At 48.3% G+C, this 22,704-nt stretch overlaps 1 protein-coding gene across 1 annotated transcript in view; it reads left to right on the forward strand.

Moving 5' to 3' along the window:
• PPP1R16B (protein phosphatase 1 regulatory subunit 16B) overlaps positions 1 to 22,704 on the forward strand; it is a 155,598-nt gene that overhangs the window by 38,309 nt on the left and 94,585 nt on the right. Inside the window, exon 2 of the mRNA XM_054981321.1 lies at positions 17,477 to 17,883. Within this exon, the coding sequence (XP_054837296.1) occupies positions 17,637 to 17,883 (247 nt within the window). The 5' untranslated portion in view covers positions 17,477 to 17,636. The remainder of the gene's footprint in view (positions 1 to 17,476; positions 17,884 to 22,704) is intronic.

Genomic DNA, 22,704 nt, shown 5'->3' on the forward strand with positions numbered 1-22,704 from the left:
CACCTGGAGTGGCTTGGCTTCTGGCAACTCCTGGGCCAGGCTACTATTTTCTAGCTGGGGCGTGGCTTTGGGCTGTTGGGGCTGCTGCTGCTTCTCCTCCTTAGGTAAGGTCTTTGGGTGGGTGACTGCTGGGCCCCCAATCCCTCTGCCCTTGCCCCCTTCTGCCTTGCTTAGTCCCCTTTCCTTCCCCAGGGGAGTGGGACTCGCTGGCTTCTCTCTGTCTCCCCCTGACTCCTGAGGCCCTGGGCCTTTGCCTCTTGCCCCTGGCGCCGGCAGGTTCTGGCTCCATTTGCCCGTGGGAGGGGATGACCTGCTGTCCCCAGGCTGCCCCCTCTGCTTGCCAGTCAGACCGGTTGACCTACTGCCTGCTGGCTGACCGGTTGACCTGCTGGCTGCTGGCTGCCCCCTCTGTTTGCCCGTCAGCCCGGTTGACCTGCTGTTCCCTCTTGTCAAGTCTGGGGGCTGGGGCTCAGACCCCGGACACACCTCCCCGCTTGGCTTTGAGTTGTGGGGGTCCGGTTCAGCCTCGAACATGCGAGACATGAAGTCCGCGTCCACATGCCGCGCCCCCTGGCGGTATTTGACGGTGAATTGGAAGGGTAGGAGGGAGAGGTACCACCGCAGCACCCTGGGGTTGTGCGCCTTCATGCGATGGAGCCACTGCAGGGGTGCATGGTCTGTCAGCAGTACAAAGGGGTTGTTGGCCAGGTAGTACTGCAGGGCCCCAACCGCCCACTTGACCGCTAGGGCCTCCCGCTCCACCGTGGCGTAGCGCTTCTCGGCGGGCTGGAGCTTCCGGCTTAGGAATAGAATTGGGACATCCACGCCATCCCGCTCCTGGGTCAGCACGGCCCCGAGGCCTGTGTCCGAGGCGTCCGTGGCCAGTGTGAAGGGCCGGTCAAAGTCTGGGTTCCATAGGGCAGTGGCATTGGAGAGGGCTGACTGCAGGTCCTTAAAAGCTGCCTCTAGTTCTGGGGTCCACCGGACTTGGTTGGGCAGCCCCTTCCTCAAGCTGTCTGTCAGGGGCGCCGCTCGGGAGGCAAAGTGGGGGATGAACCGCCCGTAATACCCCAGCAGTCCTAGGAATCGCCGAACCTGCTTCTTGGTCTTGGGCTGTGGGGCGTCGGCTATTGAGGCCACCTTGTCCGGTGGTGGCCTGACTCGTCCTCCCCCGACCACAAAGCCCAGGTATTGGAGTTCCCGGAACCCCAGGTGGCTTTTCTTTGGGTTGGCCCGCAGTCCGGCCTGTTGAAGGGCTCTCAAGACTGACTCCAGGTGCTGGAGATGGGTGGGCCAGTCCGGGCTAAAGACAATGATGTCGTCAATGTAGGCCATAGCGTATGCCCGGCACTTGCCCAGCACCTGGTCCACTAGTCGCTGGAACGTGGCTGCTGCACCATGGAGCCCGAAAGGCATTTTCTTAAATTGAAAAAGACCTTGGGGAGTGGCGAAGGCTGTTTTCTCCCGATCTTCAGGTCGCACGGGCACCTGCCAGTACCCCTTGGTTAAATCGAGAGCTGACAGGTAGCGAGCGGACCCCAGGTGATCCACCAGCACATCTGCTCGGGGCATGGGATAGGCGTCGAACTTGGCCACCTTATTCAGCTCTCGGTAATCGACGCAGAAGCGGGTGGTCCCGTCCGGCTTGGGCACCAAGACTATTGGACTCCTCCAGGCACTCTGTGAGGGCTCAATCACCCCCAGCTGGAGCATCTCGTCCGTCTCCTTTTCCACTGCCTCCCACCGCTTTCTAGGGATGGGTCGCCACGTAGCCCGAGCCGCCTGCCCTGGCTCGGTTGGGATGGCATGCTGTATCAGGCTGGTGCTACCTGGTCTGCGGGAGAAGACGCCTGGTACCCGGGCCCATAGAGCCTGTAGCTGGGCCCGCTGAGTTGGGTCGAGCTGGGGGTCCACCTTGGGCTCCTCGAATTCTGGGCCTTCTGTGGTCCACGGCAGCTCACTGGATGGGAGTTCCAGGGGGTCCTCCGCCAGCTGGCACTCCTCGCTGTCCCGCTCGTACCACCTCTTCAGCAGGTTCACGTGGAGCGTCTTCCTCTGGCGTCGACGAGGCCCACACTGGACCTCATAGGTGGTAGGTCCTAGTACCTTTGTCACCACATAGGGGCCTCGCCAGGGGTCCCCCTCCTCCCTGGGAAAAACTGTGCGGTGGACGAGGACCTTCTCCCCCAGCTGGAAGGTTCTCTGTCGCGTACCCCGGTCGTACGCGGCCTTCTGGTGTGTCTGGGCGTGGGCCAGCCGTCGGCCTGCTTCTGCTTGGAACTGCTGCACCCGCTCGCGGAGTTGGCTCACGTACTCCTGGACTGGGGGGGCTGGGGGGCTGGCTTGGGGGCCCCATTGCTCCACCAGGCGGGAGAGCATTCCTCGTGGCTTTCGCCCATACAGCAGTTCAAATGGGCTAAAGCCAGTGGAGGCCTGGGGGGTCTCTCGGAGGGCAAACATCAGGGGGTCGATATACAGGTCCCACTGGTGAGGTTTGTCATGCGTCATCTTTTTCAGGGCCTCCTTAACAGTCTGATTCAGGCGCTCTGCCAATCCATCTGTTTGGGGGTGGTAGGCAGAGGTGAACACCTGCCGGATCCCCAAGTTCTGACAGAGCTGACGCATGGCCTTTGCTCGGAAGGGCCCTCCCCGGTCTGTCAAGATTTCGCTGGGCAGCCCCACCATTGCGAACAGCTTGGACAACGCCCGGACCACCCCCGGGGTCTGCATAGTTTTCAAAGGAATGACCTCCGGGAAACGTGTGGCGTAGTCCACGATCACCAGGGCAAAACGGTAGCCCCGGGGTGTGCGTGGCAGTGGGCCGATAAAGTCCATTGCTATCCGCTGGAAGGGCACCCCCATCACTGGCAGCGGGGAAAGAGGGGCCTTTGGCGGGCGTCTCGCTGCCACCCTCTGGCAGGTGGGGCATGAGCGGCAGTATGCCTTCACGTCCGCATTCACCGAGGGCCAGAAGAAACGCTCGAGGATCTTCCTCAGGGTCTTGTGGTGCCCCAGGTGCCCGGCCCAAGCGTGCTCATGGGCGGTGCGGAGGACCTCCGGCCGATAGCCTGCTGGCACAAGTAGTTGGCGGACCTCTCCCTGGCCATTCGGGGCACGAGCTATGCGAACCCAAACCCCTCCTTGCTTCTCAATGCGAGGGAGCCGTTGGGACCTCCGTTCATCCCGCACCTGCTCCTCCTCACGAGCGGCTGTCTCTCGCAAGCGCTGCAAGGACTCATCTGCCCCTTGGGCATCACAGAATGGGCGATCTGCTGGGGGTCCAGCTGGGTCTTCAGTCCGTGGTTCTGCCCCTGGTCTGGTGGAGGGACCCTCTCCCGGGTCGTCGGCCTCCTCCACTTGCAGAGTGGTGGCAACTTGTGGGTCTGTCAATTCCCGTGCCGCCTCCCGCCGAGGCCTGGCGATCCCTGGGGCGTCTCTTCCCGATTTCTTCGCTGCCTGCTGGAGGAGCCTGAAGAACCCCGGGGCATCTCTTCCCAGCAGCATTGGCACGGGTAGGTGAGCTACCTGGGCAACTTCCATTTGGTGGCAGACCCCTAGGTACTCTACCGTGATTAGGGCCGTAGGGTACGGCTGGGTGCGGCCCATCACATCCGTCACCGGGATCCAGCGGTGCACTGGGGTGGCAGCTGGGAGGAGTTGGGGCCGAATTGCTGAGACTGCACTCCCGGAGTCCAACAGGGCTTGTAGGATCAGCTGGCCTATCCTCACGGTGGCGCATAGACTCAGCACCTGCTTGCCAGGTGGTGGGTTACTTTCCCAAGCCAACGCACATACCACTGGCGAGGAGGCTGTGGGTGTGCAGGCTTGCATCCGCTGCTCCACGGCCTGCATTAGCTCTGCCTGAGCTGTTTGGAAGGCCGCCTCCAACTTCCTCCACATCCTGTCCAAGCATTTCTCCAGCCACAGTCTGAGGTCTGCTGGGGCTACGGCATTGGGATACATCCCTTCGACTGGCGCCTGCGTCGGAACGGCTTTCCCCGTACGGGCCACCAACTTGTCAGGGCTTGCCGCCGCTGCCGCTGGGCGTGGCATTGGGCGGTCTGCTCCTGACATCATAGGGGGGCCAGGGATGCTGCAGGACCCTGCTCTGTGAAAGGAGGGGCAGTATACCTCACCCAGACTCCCTCTCAGTCCACTCGCTGGCCTGCTCAACCTGGCCTGCTTGCCCCCTGTGTCCTTCTTCATCCCCTCCTTCCAGAACTCTCCTCCAAACCTCCACTCTTGCATTGCACCGCTCTCACTCCACATTATCACTCCTTACTCACATCCACCACCACAGGGCTCTTCCCAGCCAGCTTTTATAGGGCTTCCTTCTACTGCCCCACCCCTCTTCCAGCCCAGTCTTGGGCTGCACCAAGCAGTTGCAGCTGGGGTAGCTGATCTGGCCCCACTGACCAGCACCAGCTGTGCCTTGTTCCCTGGCTGCCCAGCCTCCCTGCCTTGGCTGATTGCTGAAGGCCTGTCCAGCTGCAGTCCCCTGGCTAGCAGCTCGGCCTCCCTGGCTGAGCTGATGGCTGAAGGTGGGTCCAGCTGCGGCTCCTTGGCTGGTTGCCCAGGGCTTCCTGCAGAGTGCCTCCAATAGCCCCACCTGGAGTGGCTTGGCTTCTGGCAACTCCTGGGCCAGGCCACTATTTTCTAGCTGGGGCGTGGCTTTGGGCTGTTGGGGCTGCTGCTGCTTCTCCTCCTTAGGTAAGGTCTTTGGGTGGGTGACTGCTGGGCCCCCAATCCCTCTGCCCTTGCCCCTTCTGCCTTGCTTAGTCCCCTTTCCTTCCCCAGGGGAGTGGGACTCGCTGGCTTCTCTCTGTCTCCCCCTGACTCCTGAGGCCCTGGGCCTTTGCCTCTTGCCCCTGGCGCCGGCAGGTTCTGGCTCCATTTGCCCGTGGGAGGGGATGACCTGCTGTCCCCAGGCTGCCCCCTCTGCTTGCCAGTCAGACCGGTTGACCTACTGCCTGCTGGCTGACCGGTTGACCTGCTGGCTGCTGGCTGCCCCCTCTGTTTGCCCGTCAGCCCGGTTGACCTGCTGTTCCCTCTTGTCAAGTCTGGGGGCTGGGGCTCAGACCCCGGACATTCTTTGTACTTCTTCCAAATTGTGAAGAGGCTTCTCCGAATATAGTGATGCAGGAACATAGAATCTGCTTTTACTTTATCATACCATAGGTATGCATGCCATCCAAATAATTTTTTGTATCCCTCTAAGGCCAGCAGTTTGCGATTTTTCAATGTGATCCAATCCTTCAACCATACCAGACAGATTGCATCATAATAAAGTCTCAAGTTGGGCAGTTGCATTCCCCCTCTTTCTTTTGCATCCTGTAACACTTTCATTTTCACTCGAGGCTTCCTGCCTGCCCACACAAACTCTGATATTTTCCTCTGCCATTTATCAAATTGCTTGGAGTCCCTAATGATTGGTATCGTCTGTAACAGAAACATAACTCTTGGTAACAGTTTTCATATTTTTAAATTGATGACCGAAAGGAAATTCAAAGGCAGGTGTTAACAACATTTGGACACTTGCCCTCAGTATTTGGCGTGGGCCGTTGAGAGCATGCCAGTTACTTATCCTACGGATTACAGGGGCTTTGCTTTCCATTGCCTAGGGCAGAATAGACTGGTTCTAAAGCACCTGCTTGGAGGTACTGCATGCCATTTTATGAAAGGTTTTGGCACTACTGGAAAAGAAAGATTGCAAGTCAGCTCGACTTATGCTAAGTGCTCAGCAGTGCAGCTGACAGCTAGGAAAGATGTCAGGGTCTTTTTAATGGGAATCAGGGAGAGAGGAGAAGTTGAGGGGAAGTCCAGTACCTGTAACCCGGTTCCTGAACACATGTGATTATTGCTCAGGATCTTCTGGCCAGTTTGCTTGTTCTGTGTGTTGCCTGTTGATATGATCAGTTAAATATAGTTTTGTATTGGCTGTACATGTCAAATACATCACTTTTTTGAAAAAAGCTTCCCCACCTTGAATTCTGAAATGGCAAACCTGGCACTGAGAAGGTACTGTGACTCAGGGGTGGGGGACACACTTCCTCTGCAAGCCCCATCTGTGCATAACTTGCACACAGAGCTGCGTGTACTTAACATAAATAAACTGGAAGAGGGGAATCAAAAGTCTTTGCCATGAAGATCTGTATTTTGGGACACTCTAAGAAGTTTGCATTATTTATGCAATGATTGCACTGTTTCTCCGTCTTCCCTGTTCAACTTTCTGCATTTTCTCCCAGCAGTACCCATTCATTAGAGATTAAAAAACACTTGAAAAGTATGGCACAAACATAATATTTTTATGGCAGTGGGGCTTCTGTAGGAGGCCCCATGCCGTATCCCGAGGTTAGAAAAATCTGGTTCTGCAAACTTACATCTAGTTCTTCTGTTCTTGATGCTGATTGGCTGTCAACAAGCCCTGCACCTCTAATAGGAAGCAGTTTTATACTTTCAAAAATATTTTTATTAACAAGGTGATGAATTTTAACCATCTGCATATGTTTTAAAAATGACTTATAGTGCCATCCTAATCTGTCTAGAAGAGTGATATATAAGCGCTGTTGTTGTTGTTGTTGTTGTTGTTGTTGTTGTGGTTATAGGATGTTATTTACCAGGCGACCCCTCCATGCCATGGAAAGCTTCAGCTGCCCATTTCCATACATTAAGCCACTATTAAGAGACATGACATTTTCTGCAGGCTGCTTGACAACCTTAAGCAACACTGGTGTTTGAACGAGCTTCCAGTTTGCTGGTGAGCACAGGCATAATTTCGCATGTGGAGTTGGGTTTGCTGCATGACCAAGAGGCCCATGGTGAGTTCAGCATTTATGTTAGATTAATGGCAAACCACCCTGTAACAAAAAGTCTGACAAGAAAACGTCGTGAATGCGACGTCTCCTGTGGGTCAGTAATGACTCGGCGCTCGCACAGGGGACTACCTTTACTTTTAATGTAATATAGAGAATCTCTTGTGTTCTCTTAATGCTGAATCCTGTTCATTTAAAAAATAAACATTCAAACAAATGAATAGAAATTGATGTGGCCAAGACCCATTTCTTTCTGCTGCATTTGTCCAATTGCATTGTCCGTTGGTTGTCCTATGCTGACTGATTATATTGTTTTATATCCTGTAATCTGCCTTGAGTTCCAGTGAGAAAGGCAGACTATATATAAGGTAAATAAAATAATAAACAACCATTTGGGCAGAACCAACATGGTCTTATCTGCATGTATGGGGGGGGGGTCCTATTCTCCTACCCCATCATCTTCACAATAGATCTTCCTCTTTGGATTATCATTCTCCTCCTCCTTTCCTTTTCCAGTTCTTGCTCCCTTTCTAGCCAAGTTCTGCAAAAGACCAGCTGCAGCTATCACAATGAACTTATACCAATCTTTTAACTATCTAGATATTGGATATTTTTCTCCCACACAGAATACAATTTGCTTCCACCAATGTATTAGAACTGAAACAGGTCCCATATACACTATACATTTATATCAAAGGATTCTTAACACTTCATTAAACTAAAACTCCCGGAATTCTCTGGGGAGAGAGTCAATAAGATTGCTAAAAGCAATTTTAATTTGTAGTGTAAACAGGGCCATATGTTGGCTGAGACTCCTGGTCTTCCTGGGAACTGCCTTTCCTTTCAACTTTGTTCACTTTGGAATGTTCCTTTTCCCCCTGTACTACTCCACCCCCACTTTACAGTCTTTTCTATGTGCTTTTCCTAGGCCTGAAAGCATGAATTGATTTCATCTGTCTATGTGCACGGTCAAATAATTGGTTAACGGCGTGTTAAGAATGTGGACTTTAAACAGATTTTTTAATTCAGAGCTACCTCTTTGGAAAGGGTTTCTTAATTGCTAAATATGGTGCTAAATATGATGCAGAAAGATGGTTTCTTTAACAAAATAATCGATTCATTAACTATCATAATTGACTAGGCACAAATCGTATATTTCAACAAACGCAAAATTGTTACAAAACAGGGCAGAGTGAGAGACATGTCGAGAGTGCTGGCTTCTTTATATCGGTTTGTTTTACCCTCTTCACTTCCACTGTTTTCTCCATGCCCCACCAGATTTTCTTGGGTTCCTCAGCATGGTGCCCGTGGGCACCATGGCACCCACCACTACTTTTCCTGGTGCTCTCAGAGCTTTTCAAAAAGGGGATGGGGCCGTTGTGAAGCATAGCTGAAATAGGAGCTACAACCACCAGAGAATCAGGAGGACTGGTGCTCCTTTATGCTTTCCTTAGCTAGTGAGTGGTTCTATTCCTCCTTCGGGACTGACTGTTGCCATGAACTTCTGTTGCAAAGCAGAGAGGGAGTTTTTTTCTGGTCTTAGGAGTTGAGATATTGCATGAGGTAAGTGTTCAGGAGTAGAAGCCCACTCCCTCCTTCTGCAGGCTTGTGGTCCTATGTCTCTTTCTCCCTCCCCCCCCCCCCCGAGGTAAACTATTACTCCTGACCACACTTCTGGTTGTGCTTCACAGTTTGCAGGGTGTTCTCGGCACATCTCAAGAAACGGAAGTGCTGAGCTCATGGAAACTGAGCTGGGCTGTAGAGCAGAGCCACCCTCTCATGTAGGGGAGGGAGGGAGCAATTACAATGCAAGGTTTTGTGAACTCCAATGGCCTTTGCTACTTCGTAGGTAAGTGAACATTGTGGCTGTGCTATAATTAGACTGACCAGTTTGTGCAAAAAGAAACTGGCAAGTGTATGTGTAAGTGTATGTGTATTTTTTAAAATATATATATATTAGGAAGGAAACTAGGTCATTCTGAGAACAGGGAGCCTGAACAGTGGAGCAGAGATCTGCATGGGGTTTCTGAACCGTGTCATGTGCTAATTAATGAGTGGCACCAAAGTCAAAAAGAAGCTGGCTTTCTCTCAAGGTTTGTGGGCATGCGTTATATGCCAGAACACACCTCTCTCCTTCCCAGTTACTTCCTTCAGTGGTACATATTGTGCTTAACTCAAAGAAGTTGTAAGTCTGTCTCTGAGTGGTACTAGTAGTAATTCTGTTGTGGGGGGATCAAAGGAGAAGTTGGTGGTGGCGGTAGGCTGCTTTGCTGGCTTACACATGTGCCCCTAAGGACAGTTTTGTTTTTAGCAAAGACTGTGTGTTACGAGGGCAGCTGGCTTTGATGTGTGCTTCACACCTTCCATTCTGTCCAGCTTAAGTTGTTAAGTAAGCTGAGAATCTGCACAGAACTGCTGTTGTGGAGACCAACTGAGCAGACCTTCCCACTCACGCTCTCCGCAGTTAGAGCTGCCAACTCCAAGATGAAAAATTCCTGGAAATTTTGGGGGTGGAGCCTTGAGAGGGACCAGGTTAGGGGAGGGGAACGACCTCAGCTGGGTATAATGTAGAGTCCACCCTCTAAAGCAGCCATTTTCTCCAGGGAAACTAATCTCTATAGTCTGGAGATCAGTTGTAATTCTGGGAGATCTCCGTGCACCACCTGGAAGTTGGTGACCTCACCCACAGTGGAGACTTAAACCATTTTGTTGCCTGTTACAAGGGACTGTTATGACCACTGTGGGGAAGTAGATGCCTAAGTAGATGCCTACAGACTTTGGTCTGTAGGGCCAGCCACTTTCTTCACTCAACAGGGAACTTCTGCCTAATTATTATATTTTTGGTGGTTTGCAGTATACATATGTTTGCTAAATCACTTTTGCAACAATCCTGTAGGTTAGGTTGGTATTAGTATGCTAATATTTTAGGTTGGATGAAGAGAGAATGGCTTACTTAACATCACCTAGTGAGTTTGTGGCTGATGAGATATCTAAACCAGGAACTGGAAGACTTAAATTGCAGCTTAATCTCTAGTGAGATATGGGAACAGCTGGCCAGCAGCTACGTTACAGTAAGTCTAATTTTGCTGTACAGGAAATGCTATGAAAACATAATGTGTACCAAGCCCATGAAGGTCATCATCCTCAGATAAGAGTTTTGTTTTCTTTCCATTTCTTTCTTGTGGGTCTTAAAACATGTTACAAGTTCATAGATACCGCTGCGTACCCTTCTAGTCCACATGAACTCCAGTGCTTGTGAACATGCTTGATTCTTGGCTTTTCTCCAAGCTGCTTTCCAGCTGTCCCAATGTTATATTGGTTGGGCTTTCCTCTGATAGGGATTACAGTATATCTGTGGTACACAGATTGGGTTTAAAGGTTCTTCTTGGATCCAGTTTTCTTTAGCCAGCACTTGGAGGCAGGTTGCAGTTATTGAAACATCAATATGACAGCAACATCTTGGTGCAGGAAGGGGACAAACTCTGTATGTCTATAATATGTCTAAAGCTACTGGACTTCTCCAGTGCTGGTAAAATGAGAGGTAGCTTGGTTCTTAGGTATACATTGTCAGTGGGGTGAAAGTGGTTTGCAGTGCCATACTATAGAGAGTTACTCCAGCCTGAACACACTGATTTCAAGCCTAGGCTTGCACTGTGAGACATACACATTCTCTGCCTGGAAAACCCACTGCTGCTCTGCACAGCTGAGGCACTTCTACTGCAGTTCAGGCATTATGCCTCTCTTCACTCTCACTGTCCTTGCACAGGGTCCCCAATTTAAACACAATAGTTGTTCAGACATTCTTAAAGATGTATGGCTATTAGATCACAGTGCCTCTTTTTTCCTCTTTGGCCCACTAGTAATGAGAAATGTGTTCAAATGCTGTACAGGTTTTGTGTACTGCTGGCTGGAGTAGGAAAAATAATATGTAAATACCTGTTGATATTTCTTGCGGGTTGGTGTTGTAATCCTAAACAGAGTGGTGCCTTTCTAAGTTCATTGATTTAACAGGGTTTAGAAGGGGGTAACTCTACTTAGTAACCAACAGTAAAGCAGCAGAAAGCTAATGGTCCTGATGTCTTTTTTTAAAAAAAAGTAAAATCACATTTTTGCAATTGTAACTTGGCATGGTAAGAAACTGACTTCTGAAACGGTGATTCATAATTCTGACTTCTTTTCTTGCACTAGAATTTTTATATGGATCACAAAGGAGCCACTTGCTTCTTTCTGTGTTCTGTGGGTAGGGGTGGGTTGGTGACACTTTAAAATGTATCCAGTGATCTCAATATGTTAGAAGCAGTAGCAGAACAAACTTGACACTCTTGCACCCGCTTTGCCAGAATTACTTTCTGAACTTCCTGGAACCCAAACCTGTGAAAAGTTTTCTTTCCCATTGTGGGAGTGTTTGCACCCCTCCCCCATAGACCAACAGTCTGCTTCTTTAGTGATTGCTCCTGCTGGGAAATTGACGTGTTACAGACCCCTGGCAATGTCATCAGTTGTGCTAATGGGGGGAAAGACCTGAATCAATAGGCGAGTAAAATAGTATTCTGACACAAAGGGGAAAGCGCAGGAAGATCTGCAACATTGCCTGTTAATACTAGATTCATTTGACTTGTGGAAGATAGTGGGGAGTGGGGAGAGATGTATTGTTGGGGTTTTTGTGATTTTCACTGGGTACCTGCTGGCAGGCTAGACAGATGTGCGGTGAACCTTTCTGTGAAAGATCCTGAAGTGGTCCTAGCAAAGCTTTGGAATTTGAACAACTGTCTTCCTGCGCATAGCTAGAATATTCAGTATGCTAGGTCCAAGAGAGCACCAAGTGGTCTTTCCTTGGATGGCATGTAAGGAGGAGATGGAAAGTGTAGTGCCAATGTGGAGTTATAATTGACATTAGAATAACTTGTGTGCAACTGTTGAGTGCCATTATGTCATGTGAAATGGAAAAAAAAGGCTGAATGTAAAGAGGATATGTAGAATTGAGTGGAATTGCTGTTGGGGGAGCAGTGGAAAAATGATTGTGGCATGCCTTATGTAGCAGAGAACGCACTTAATGCCGTCTGTCTTGGTAAGCATTTCAACAGTGTGCAGTTTAGGCAGGCCTTGTTTCAGAAGGGCTCGTATGAAGAATGCAGTTCTCAGCCACTTCAGTACTGTGGGAAAGCAAAGAATGTGCTCACTTACATGCTTTGCATACATTCTTCTTTCATTAAAAAGTGATTTGGGAAGAGGTTCCCTAAATATGTTTTTGAGCAAGTTTTCGTGTGAGTCCCCCCTCCCCCCTTGCTTGGTCTCCCATGTTGCTGTGAGTAGAACATAAGTTGCTTTGAGGGTTCTTCAGATTTCTGCCTCTGTTTTTGATTCCAAACGTATCTGTTCCTTAGAGGCTCTCAGCTCTTTGTGTCTTTTCTTAGCATGGATGTTCACAGCTTTGCTTCACTCTCTGCTGTACAGTGGGTGGAGTCAGAAATGATCTTTCTCTCCCTCTTTTTAAAAATGCACTGTTCAATTTGTTCTCCAAAGCATAAAATGTGTTTTGTACAAGGCTGTCAAGAGGGGAACAAAATTCCAAGGGGTCTGGTCACTTGGGTGGCCAGTGGACCTAGGCGAATCACATAATTTTGGTTCCATATGATGGTTGGCCTGTGTCATGATGGTATGAAGAGGGTGTGTCAAAGAAAGTCAGGGTCTGGCAGCTCATGGTTTGGGAAGTTCTGTTTGAAAAGATGTATTTCAGAAACTAGCTGATAGAGAAGGTCAATTTTATATCAACCAGTGTTTGCCCTGGCCTGTCTTCATCATTGGTGGACTCCTCAGAAGAGGAAGACTCCTTAGGGGGAAAGACCTCCCTCTATGGCCCCCAATTACACTCTGGTTTGTTGAACCTCGGAACCTCTAGGTGAAGACACCTGCCTTCTGTGTTACAATCAATTCCCATCCAAGAACCACAGCTTTGGGCAGATCAGGAGACCCTCAAATAGACCCTTCTGCCACTAGTGCTCCCTCGAGTCTCCCCTAAGACCCCAGAAGCAAAGGAGGCAGACGGTAGAAAAGCTCATGTCTGGCAGTCCAGGGCATTCCCTACTATAGGTGTGCCTAGGAGGAAGATACAACTCCTGAAGTCCTGGATAGATTAGAAACCCAACTGTCTCTGCAGAAGGGGAGTTGATCAGCAGCTCATTTACAACTCCCCAGTTAATTTGCATTCATTGCTGGTTCAAGAGCTCTCCAACCAACTTCTGCTAGTTCTGGATGGTTCCCAGCACCAAAGACTCTTGCATTCATACTCCAGCTGCCTCCAAGAGATCTCATGAAGCTGACCAGGTAGAGAAAAAGACAACATCCAAAGCAAATGTGTAGTTTACCTTTGGGGGTGAAGTTAGGTTTATTCTTGAGAATAAAGAATAAACCACATGGCAATTTATTTGTGCCAGTACTTTTCCAGAGCCAGAACACAATATGCCATCACCATACAGTGCAGAAGGAGAGGAGGAGAATTTGGGCATTGACTGATAATACTTTCCACTGCTAAATGGGGTATACTGATGTAGTACTCCCAGAAGCCTAAGGCAGGAGTTCAAGAGTCAGTCACAGCAAAATTGCAGAGAGTAGACAGAGTCTAGTCCAAAAGCTGGGAGTTCCAGAAAGCAGATATGCCAAGTCCAGTCCAGAGTTGGGGGTTCCAGCAAAGCCAATAGTCAGGTCCAGTCTAGAGGTCAGGGTTGCAGAAGTCAGGTAACAGCTAGGTCAATGGAGTAGCCATCAAGCATACTTGTTGCATCCACGATATGCTGTTTCGCCAGGCTGACCTTATAGCTCTGCCTTGATGAGCTAAACAACCAGCCAATTACTTGCCTATTTCAGTAGTTGACAGTTGACACCAGCTCATGAGTCTAGCACTCCTCCTCTCCTGCCACTCTATCATCTCTGACAGCGTCGGCACTGCAAGGTTGTGGGGGAGCTGGGAGGTCTGGGTGTGGCCTCTGACTTTTTGCCTGCTTCAGAGCTACCCATGTTGGTTCTGCCTCAGCTGCGGGCTGTGATTCCTGATCAGTTGGTTACCTGATTTCTTGTTGTTCTCCTCCTGGCTCTGGGTCAGCTGCAACCAGTTGTTTAATTACTGGCTGAGAGCTAGCTGCAGGTAACTCTTCATTTGAGGACTTCTCGTCGTTGCTGGGCTCAGACTGACTCATGACACCGTGTGTGTGCGCAGTAAGCATTTCCTCTTGAGGGCTCAGCTACATGTTACCTGGATCCTAGCAGGTGTGTGCTGGGAGTTCCCTGCTGAAATTTAGCTTTCCGGTGCATGAAACCCCAATTCAGCTCACGCCCAAGGTACCCAGAGAAAGGAGAATTAAGCTTACCCTCCCCACCCACCCACCCCCAATGCTGTGCCATTTTTCTCAACCTAAAACAGATCCAAAGCCACTATTTGCCCCTTCAGGAAATGTCTGTGTAACCCATCGCTACACATATAGCCTGTCAGTGTGAGAGAGTTTGTTTAGGGGGTGGGCAGCAACTCTGTGGAGCCATTTCAGGTTGGGGAAATGGTGCAAAGAGGAAGGCTTAGGTTCCATTTCCCTGAGTGTCAGTCCCAGTCTGAACTGGACCCCCATGTCTCTGAAAATTACATTTCAAGAGGGGACTCCCAGTGCCACAGGCATCTGAGTAGGCTCTGACAGGCGTCCCTGCGGCAAAGAGAATTCTCAGAGGCCTTTGATATATCAACGCTTTGTTGGCTGAGAGGGACTAATAATAACAACAACATTCTATTTATGTTCCCCCCTTTAGGACAACTTAATGCCACACTCAGAGCGGTGTACAAAGTGTGTTATTATCCTCACAACAATCACCCTGTGAGATGGGTGAGGCTGAGAGAGCTATGACTGACCCAAGGTCACTCAGCTGGCTTCAGGCGGAGCAGTGGGGAATCAAACCTGGTTCTCCAGATTAGAATCCTGCTGCTCTTAACCTCTATACCAAACTGGCTCTACATGAAGCCAAACCAGACTGCCATGAAAAAAGTGTACAGTGCCTGCTTTAAAAAACAAAACAAAACCTGGAAGCTTCTTTTGCAGAACTCCTGGTGTTACTTCTCAAGTACCCCCTCCTCAAGCACCCATACAATACAAAGGACTGTATAAGCAGCCCCCAGTGTTCAGACTCTTGAACGCTGGTCCAACTGCTGGTTTCTACACCTTTCCTTCCTTGAGTAAGATCGTCCCTTTGTCTCTTGAAGTCCAACGGAAATTCCAAAATTCAACTCTTTCCAAGACTCTGATTGTCATGCCCTCCATTTTGCATCTGGCAGCCTGATGTTTGCCTCAGGCAAAGAAAAAGATCCCATTGCCTGCTGTTGATTATATCCTCTGTTGGGGAACTAAACCAATGCAACCATCACACATTATTGTCATCCAAACTGGAAAAAACATGGAGAATCTCCTGGAGATCTTGAAGGAAGCCAAAATAATCTCTGGTATTCTTATGCTGTACCTTTTGTTTGGGACTCCCCACAGGATTTGATTCTCCGTGCTTTAATTTTTCCCTTGCTTACCGTCACACCCCTGCATAGGAGGTTAGAAATTTTAATTTTAATGATGGATTATTGGCCAATTTTACAACATTTCCTTTTATTGTTAGCTTTCTGCTGCTTTGTCTTGTTATACTATTACTAGTAGGGTTTTATTGCTGCAAGCTTCCTTCATGAGTTGTTTTTTTTAAAACCTGAGTGGATGGGATGAAAAAAATTGAACAAATGTGTTGCTCTTATGCAACTGACCGCAGCGATGATGGAGCAAGCTGTTATCTGCAAGGAGATGGTCCAGAATTGTTGTATGCAACCAGGGCATTGTAAAGCTGCTATTGCACGTGGCTTGTGCGAAACTGGGACTCTGTTCTTCTCTTTACTGTTTGTGCAAGAAGGGAGGTGACCTAATTAATAACAAATTCTAAGGCAGGTATGTCATCTTGGCACCATGTTCCTGTAAGAAGTATAGCCTTGCAATGTTTCATTACACTGCGCTCAACATGTTCATATCTTATTTGAGTAAAGCTGTCTCTTTCTCACAAATGGTAGATGAAGAGGCAAGCTTGTGTCTGAACCGAACCACTTCTGATGGATGATGGGTGCTTGCATGACGGAATGTTTTGCCAGACCACCTCCCACAAATCCTCCACACAAGGAGGAGGCGAGTGAAGACACCTAGCTTTTTGCATACAGGGAGTTATGTTGTGTATGACTGTAGGTGTGTTTTGTATGCTAGTGTATTAAATATGTATCGAGGATGTACTTCTTCTGAAAGCAGATGGGGACCCATGTGATCGATCACCTAGGTGAGAACTAGGTTTGAGTTTAGGCTAACATTTGCTGAAGACCCTGGACCAAAGGGGTCTTATTCAACTTATCTGTTTTCATGGTTCCAGTTCTTTTTCAGTCATACCTGTCTCTCCCTTTTTTTCTACAAATATTCTTTAGCCAAAGGCCTCAAATTATGCTAAAATTATAAAGTAGTTAAGATAACAATTATCCTCCCCAACCTCCAAAAATAGAATATATAACAAAATATATAAAGAACAGAAATATGTATGTGTAACAAAATATATAAACTAAATATTACCTGATTGTGGAGTATGTTCAATAGGTGTCACAGTTCCCAAATATATACTGTACTTGTTTTAAACAGTGCAATCCTAAGCAGAGCTACTCCCGTCTAAGCCCTTTGAAATCATTATGCTATAACTTTATGACAGTGTATTTTCCTAATGGATCCTATGACTGAATACTGTACATGCTAGATAGCCTGTGCCACAGCGCACCTTTCCTCTTACGGTATCTAGCAGTCATGTTCATAGGATCCAAACCTTTAGTGTTGGTGGTTTTATTTTACACATATATGGCGTGATGACCTACATGAGCAAAAAGATTGGTGATTAAAACAAATAAAAGTTTAGAGTGAGTTCAGGAGTCATCGTCCCAGGATACGACATCCCAGTTAGGGAAAGAGTTCCTGATTGAGACAAATGTATATGTAGAAGGTTCAGCCTCTGATATATCTAGTTAAGGGATCTCAGGTGTTGGGGGGGAATGTTTCTCTCTGAGACCCTGGCACATCTCTGTCCACAAGATGCTAGCTAGATGCACCAGTGATCTGACTTGATAAATGGTAGCTTTCTATGCTCATGCACTGGTATCAGAGCTCATAGAGCTCTTTATCAGGCATACAGCAGGATTTGAGTCCAGTGGCAACTTAAGAGACCAACGAAATTTTCAGCATATAAGCTTTTAAGAGTAAAAGCTCCCTTCTTCATATACCCTTCTTCGTATTTATCAGGCATAGAATTTTAATGTAATCAAATATGATGCATAGACCAGAAGACAGAGCCACATGAATGGTTGTAGGAAATCTGTTCTGTGATATATGTATATGCAATGGTGTAATAGATGCAGTATTGAACTAGAATCTGGAAGACAAAAGTAGGGCCTAGTCTACCACACAGGTTTGGTGTGAGGATATAATAGAAAGAAGAAAAAGATGTAAGCCACTTGGGTTCCCACTGGGGGAAAAAGGCCTGGGTATACATAAAGAGGAAGTAAATAACTAAGTAAAACTTAGCTTCAGTTTGAGCGAGCACAAAACTCACTTTGTCATTTTCTTTCTCTCTAGAATTCCACCATGTGCTCTTCAGACGCTAGGAGACACTATTCGTGGTTCAGCCACAGAATGTTCTCTTAGTACTGGACAGCTGGCTCTGGGTGCCCAGATTGGGCTGCTAGTCCAGCAGCAGTGAGGTTGACCCATTTTGCCTCTGGAATCTGCCCAGGCAATGGACTCCCACATGGACCTGCTGACAGAGCTTCAGCTGCTGGATAAGGTACCAACACTAGAGCGGCTCCGGGCAGCCCAGAAACGCAGGGCTCAACAGCTGAAGAAGTGGGCACAGTACGAGAAGGAGATGCAGCACAAAAAGAGGAAACATGAGAAGAGGAGGAATGTGATCAGCCGCAAGAAGGTTTCGTTTGAGGCCAGCGTTGCACTGCTGGAGGCGTCATTAAGGAATGATGTTGAGGAAGGTAGGAGCTCCAGAATCGTGTACCTCTCCTCCCCTTGGATTTGATAGGCATTGTATGAGCACCAGGCTCTGGACAGGATCAGTACTGGTTGTAGTGTTAATAGAAACTGTTGCCCTTGAGGATGTCACTCACCAAGGTTGGGTGTTCGAACAATCTGGTGAGGAGTGACAAGGGGAGTTATTTGGGCCTGAAGTTCATAGGGTGGTGTTGGTTCTGAATCTTCCTCCATTCTCTATACCAGCACTTCATACAATTCCTGGAAAAACTGTAACTGGCCCTCATTCCAGTGGTATTCTTTCCACATGGCCCTCTCTTTCTTGGACTTTGGTTTAAATCCCACCCCTCCTTATACTCTATGTATGGACTTTATAAGGCCAACTTTTATAATTCTTTTTGGTGGGAAAGTCACCACTCAGTGACTCTTCCTGCCCTCCCCTGCCCTCAAGAAAAGAAGACTGGGATATCTTCTAAAAAGTAATTGCTGAAAATAGTAGTAGGTGATCTTGGGGGGAAAAAACCCAATTATTTAACAATAATTATATTTAGATCTTGGACCAAAGTTTCATTAAAGCAACTTTGAAGTGAACTTGATGGCTGTTGCTCAGGCATAATGTCTGAAGAATTCTGAAGGCAAACAAAGGAGTTTTGATGAAGCTTACAGTTTTTCTCAGGGATTGTCTGAATTTCTCAGGAGGATTCAGGACATCTGGGGTTCTTGATGGATTTTGCCTAAAGAAAAACTCAAAGTGACTTTAGAGGATTGAAATACTTGAAGTGGTTTTGAAGGAAAGTCAAAACAGTTTCTGAAAGAAAAATGACATTTCTCAGGAGGGGTCTCGCAACTTCCTAATCTGTCTCCTGATAACAAAATAAAGTCAGATTGGGAAAGACTGAGGAAAGTTATCTTGGTTTGAAAGAATATGGGCTATAAGGATGGAAGTGTGTTCACAAGAAACATCCCTCTTGCTTTTCATGGGGGCTTACAAATATATATATGTCTTCCTTAATAAAGCAGACCTAGGCAGCTTTTTTTTGTTGGAGTGCTGAAAATTTTAACTTCTACCTGTGGAGATGGTGATGTGCCAGCAGACAAAAGTGTGTGTGAGGAGGGGGAGTCAAAGTGGTACTTCACCAGACTTCCTGGGAGCAAGCTGAGGCCCAGCACTTCTGCCAGTGCCTCAGGGCCAAGGGCGAAGCTACAAGTGATGAATGACACTTGAACAGCAAGTGTATTTCTCCCTGTTCACTTGCACTCTACTCAATCCACTTGCTGTTCAAGTGTCATTCGTCACTTGTAGCTTGGCCCCAAGCTACAAGTGACAAATGACACTTGAACGGCAAGTGTATTCCTCCCTGTTCACTTGCCCTCCACTTGCGCTCCACTCGATCCACTTGCCGTTCAAGTGTCATTCATCACTTGTAGCTTGGCCCTCAGTGGCTCGATTTAGACCTGGCTGACAGTTCCAGGAAAAGTAGACATAAGCCATGCTCATCACCTTTTCCCATGCTGCCAGCCTCAGCAGCACTGCGGTGGATCTAACTGACCTCAAAGTAGCATTCCTTCAATTTAAGAAGCTATTCTTCCAGTGGAAGAGCCACTTAATTTGAAGGAAGGTGAGGTAAAGCTTCAACCTTAAGACTAAAGGGAAGGTGGGGTATAAAAAGTGGAGTGGTTGGATAGCGGGTAGGAGGTACCCCACTACCAACACCTCCTGGGCTCACCTTGTCTGCTGCAAAAGAACCAACGCTGCATGCTGAACAAAATGGTCTGGAGTGCCACTATTCAGCAGCCATGCTCCAGGGTGCCAACAAGAATTTAAACGCTTGAATGATCAGTGATAAAACAATCATAAAACGAATGCATAAAATAAATGAAAAAAGAGGATCATAAAATTAATAATACAGACATCAGCATCAATGGAGGACTGTGAAAACAGATATAAAACAAATAAATCAAAATGTAAAAACCATAAAATGCCCTCCAGAAGAAAATAGGCTTGATTAACTTCTGGAAGGCCAAAAGTGAGTGCACAAGGCAGTCATCTTTGAGCAAGGAATTCAACAGACTGGGGGCCACTATTGCAAGTGCAGTTAAAGGTGGTGAGGACCCTTGCATATGTGAGTCTCTGCTATTTGACCCTGAGCACACACAGCAAAATACTGGCAGTTAAACTTTAGGTAAAAATGTATTCCATTTTGTGTTTTAATATTTCTGACATGTTGCGGGGGGAAAAAACATCCAAAATTTAATCAAGTCTGATGATAACGTTCCTTTGTGGTGCTAAATTCAGAGAAGTAAATTTGAATGTGCTCTGTTCACGGCAAACAGAAAGCTGCTTATAGAAAATGTTATCTTTTTCTACTGTGCTGTTCAGTTGGCAAATCTGTTTTGGTTTTGTCAAAATGTGATTTGGATATAGTTTGCACAAGGACAGAAATTACCGCTAGATCCATTAGAAGCATTAGGATATTTGAAAGGAAATATCATGTCTGAATAATGAAATATTATACAATAAGCTTATTTGGAACCTAAGAGATGGACGTAGCATTGGCCCAAATATTTCCCTGTTGGCCTCAATCATTAGGCATGATGTTCAACCAGGACAAAACAATAGGACACTTTGGGGTAATCAGATTTTAAGATTTACAGATTGGTTTGTTAGGGGAAAGATGATATCATCTAAGTGATGTGGTAAATAAAACAAGGAAGTGTTCACACGAATTTCACTCTTGTTTTTTTTCTATATCAATTGTTAGAAAGCAGTTTTGAAGGAACAAAATATGAGCAGATGATGTATTACACTTAAAGACTTCCTGAAAGCGATACGGTTTTTAATCTGCAGTAAAAGGGGAAATAGAGGGAAAATGAGGTAGTTTGGGAACTGTTATGTCTATTGATGGGGACACAGGGACCCTTATCACAAGACCACTTCATGCAGCAGGGTTGCCAACTTTGGGTTGGGAAATTCCTGGAGATTTGAAAGTGGAGCCTGGGGAGGGGTGGGGTTCGGTGAGAGGGCAGAAAAAGGCAAAAATAGATGTGTAATATGATAGACTTATGAGTTAATTCACAAAGGGCTTGAGATCAGGATGGGATATCTTCCCTGCCATTCCCACTTGTACCCATGCTGCCTGCTGCTGCTGTGGTGGTGGTGTTCATTTTCATGCCCATGCAGACTTAGGTAAGGGTCAACATCTTGCCATGCTCATTATCGATTAAGGATTTTGGGGGAGGGGGTTAGGAAGTCAGTTTGTACTGAATGTTGAATTAGTTTCCATGTTTTATGGCATTTCTTTAAATGCAATGTTTTTAGCTGACCTGAATAAAAATACAACTGTAAGTTAGGGTTGCCAACCTTCAGTTGGTGGCTGGAGATTTCCTGGTGTCCGGGGTCAGCAGCTCAGCCCCCGGACTTGCTGACAGGCAGCGGCAGGGGGCAGCCAGGAGACAGCAGTTCAACTGCTCTGGCTGGCAAACAGAGCCAGAACCTGCCTACTCCAGGGGGAAGGGGCGAAAGGCCAAAGCCTCAGAAGGCTGGAGGGAGCAGGGAGAAGCCAGCTAGTCCCACCCCCCAGGGGGAAGAGAGGGGGCTAAACAGGCTAGAGGAAAAGGGCCAAGGCAGGGGGAATAGGGACCCAGCAACAGCCCAAACAGAGCCCTTACCTTCCAAGGAGAAGAAGCAGCCACTTTGGCCCAGAGCCACACCCTGGCTAGAGGACAGCAGCCTGGCTGAGGAGTTGCTAGGAGCTAAGCCCCTCCAGGGGGAGCTGCCACAAGGCCAGACATGCTCAGCAGCACAGAAGCCGGCTGGGGCAGCTCCTCACGAGCAAGGCCAGGCATGCTCAGCAGCACAGAAGCCAGCTGGGGCAGCTCCTCGTGAGCAAGGCCAAGGAGACCTCAGCTGGGGATGGCTCGCATTCAACCCCACCCTGCCAGCAAGGCAAGGAAGCCTAGAAGGGATTAGTGGTAGGAGGGAAACACCTGAGGGAAGGCACAGCTGGGCCAAGTCAGGAGAGGGAACAAGCCTAGAAGGAGGGCGGGGTGGAGAAAGGAAGCCCTATATAAGGTGGCTAGGAAGAGCTCTGAGGTGGTGGGTGTGAGTAAGGAGCGATGGTGTGGAGTGAGAGCAGAGCAGTGCGAGAGTGGCGGCTTGAAGGAGAGTTCTGGGAGGAGGAGATGATGGAGGACGCAGAGGGTAAGCAGGCCAGGTTGAGCAGGCCAGCGAGTGGACTGAGAGGGAGTCTGGGTGATATATACCGCCCCTCCTTCCACAGAACAGGGTCCTGCAGTATCCCTGGTGCCCCTCTGATGTCAGGGCTGGCCCAGCTGGGGCCCCGCCAAGCTGCGGCAGCAACAAGCCCCGACACCTGGAATCACAACTGATCTCCAGGCAACAGAGGGCCAAGCTACACATGACGAATGACACTTGAATGGCAAGTGTATTTCTCCCTGTTCACTTGCCCTCCACTCAATCCACTTGCCAGGCAAGTGTCTTTCGTCATGTGTAGCTTGGCCCCCAGATAAGTTCCCCTGGAGAAAATGGCTGCTTGAAAGAGAGACTCTATGGCATTATACCCAGTTGTGGTCCCTCCCCTCCCCAAACCCTGCCCTCCCTGGGCCCAACTCCCAAAATCTCCAAGAATTTCCCTGTCCAGAGTTTGCAACCCTACTGTAAGACACTGTTCATTGAGTTGTTGACTTAAGAGAAAGTGATGTGCTTGCATTTGGGAATTAGCCTGTGGGTCAAGCTGGTTGTGAAGGAAAGCTGATCTTTTAATGGCATCACACAGCCTGGGTTCGGATTGAGAGTATGAATGATC

This window comes from Eublepharis macularius, chromosome 5 (assembly GCF_028583425.1).
Source record: "Eublepharis macularius isolate TG4126 chromosome 5, MPM_Emac_v1.0, whole genome shotgun sequence".
Lineage (NCBI taxonomy): Eukaryota > Metazoa > Chordata > Lepidosauria > Squamata > Eublepharidae > Eublepharis > Eublepharis macularius.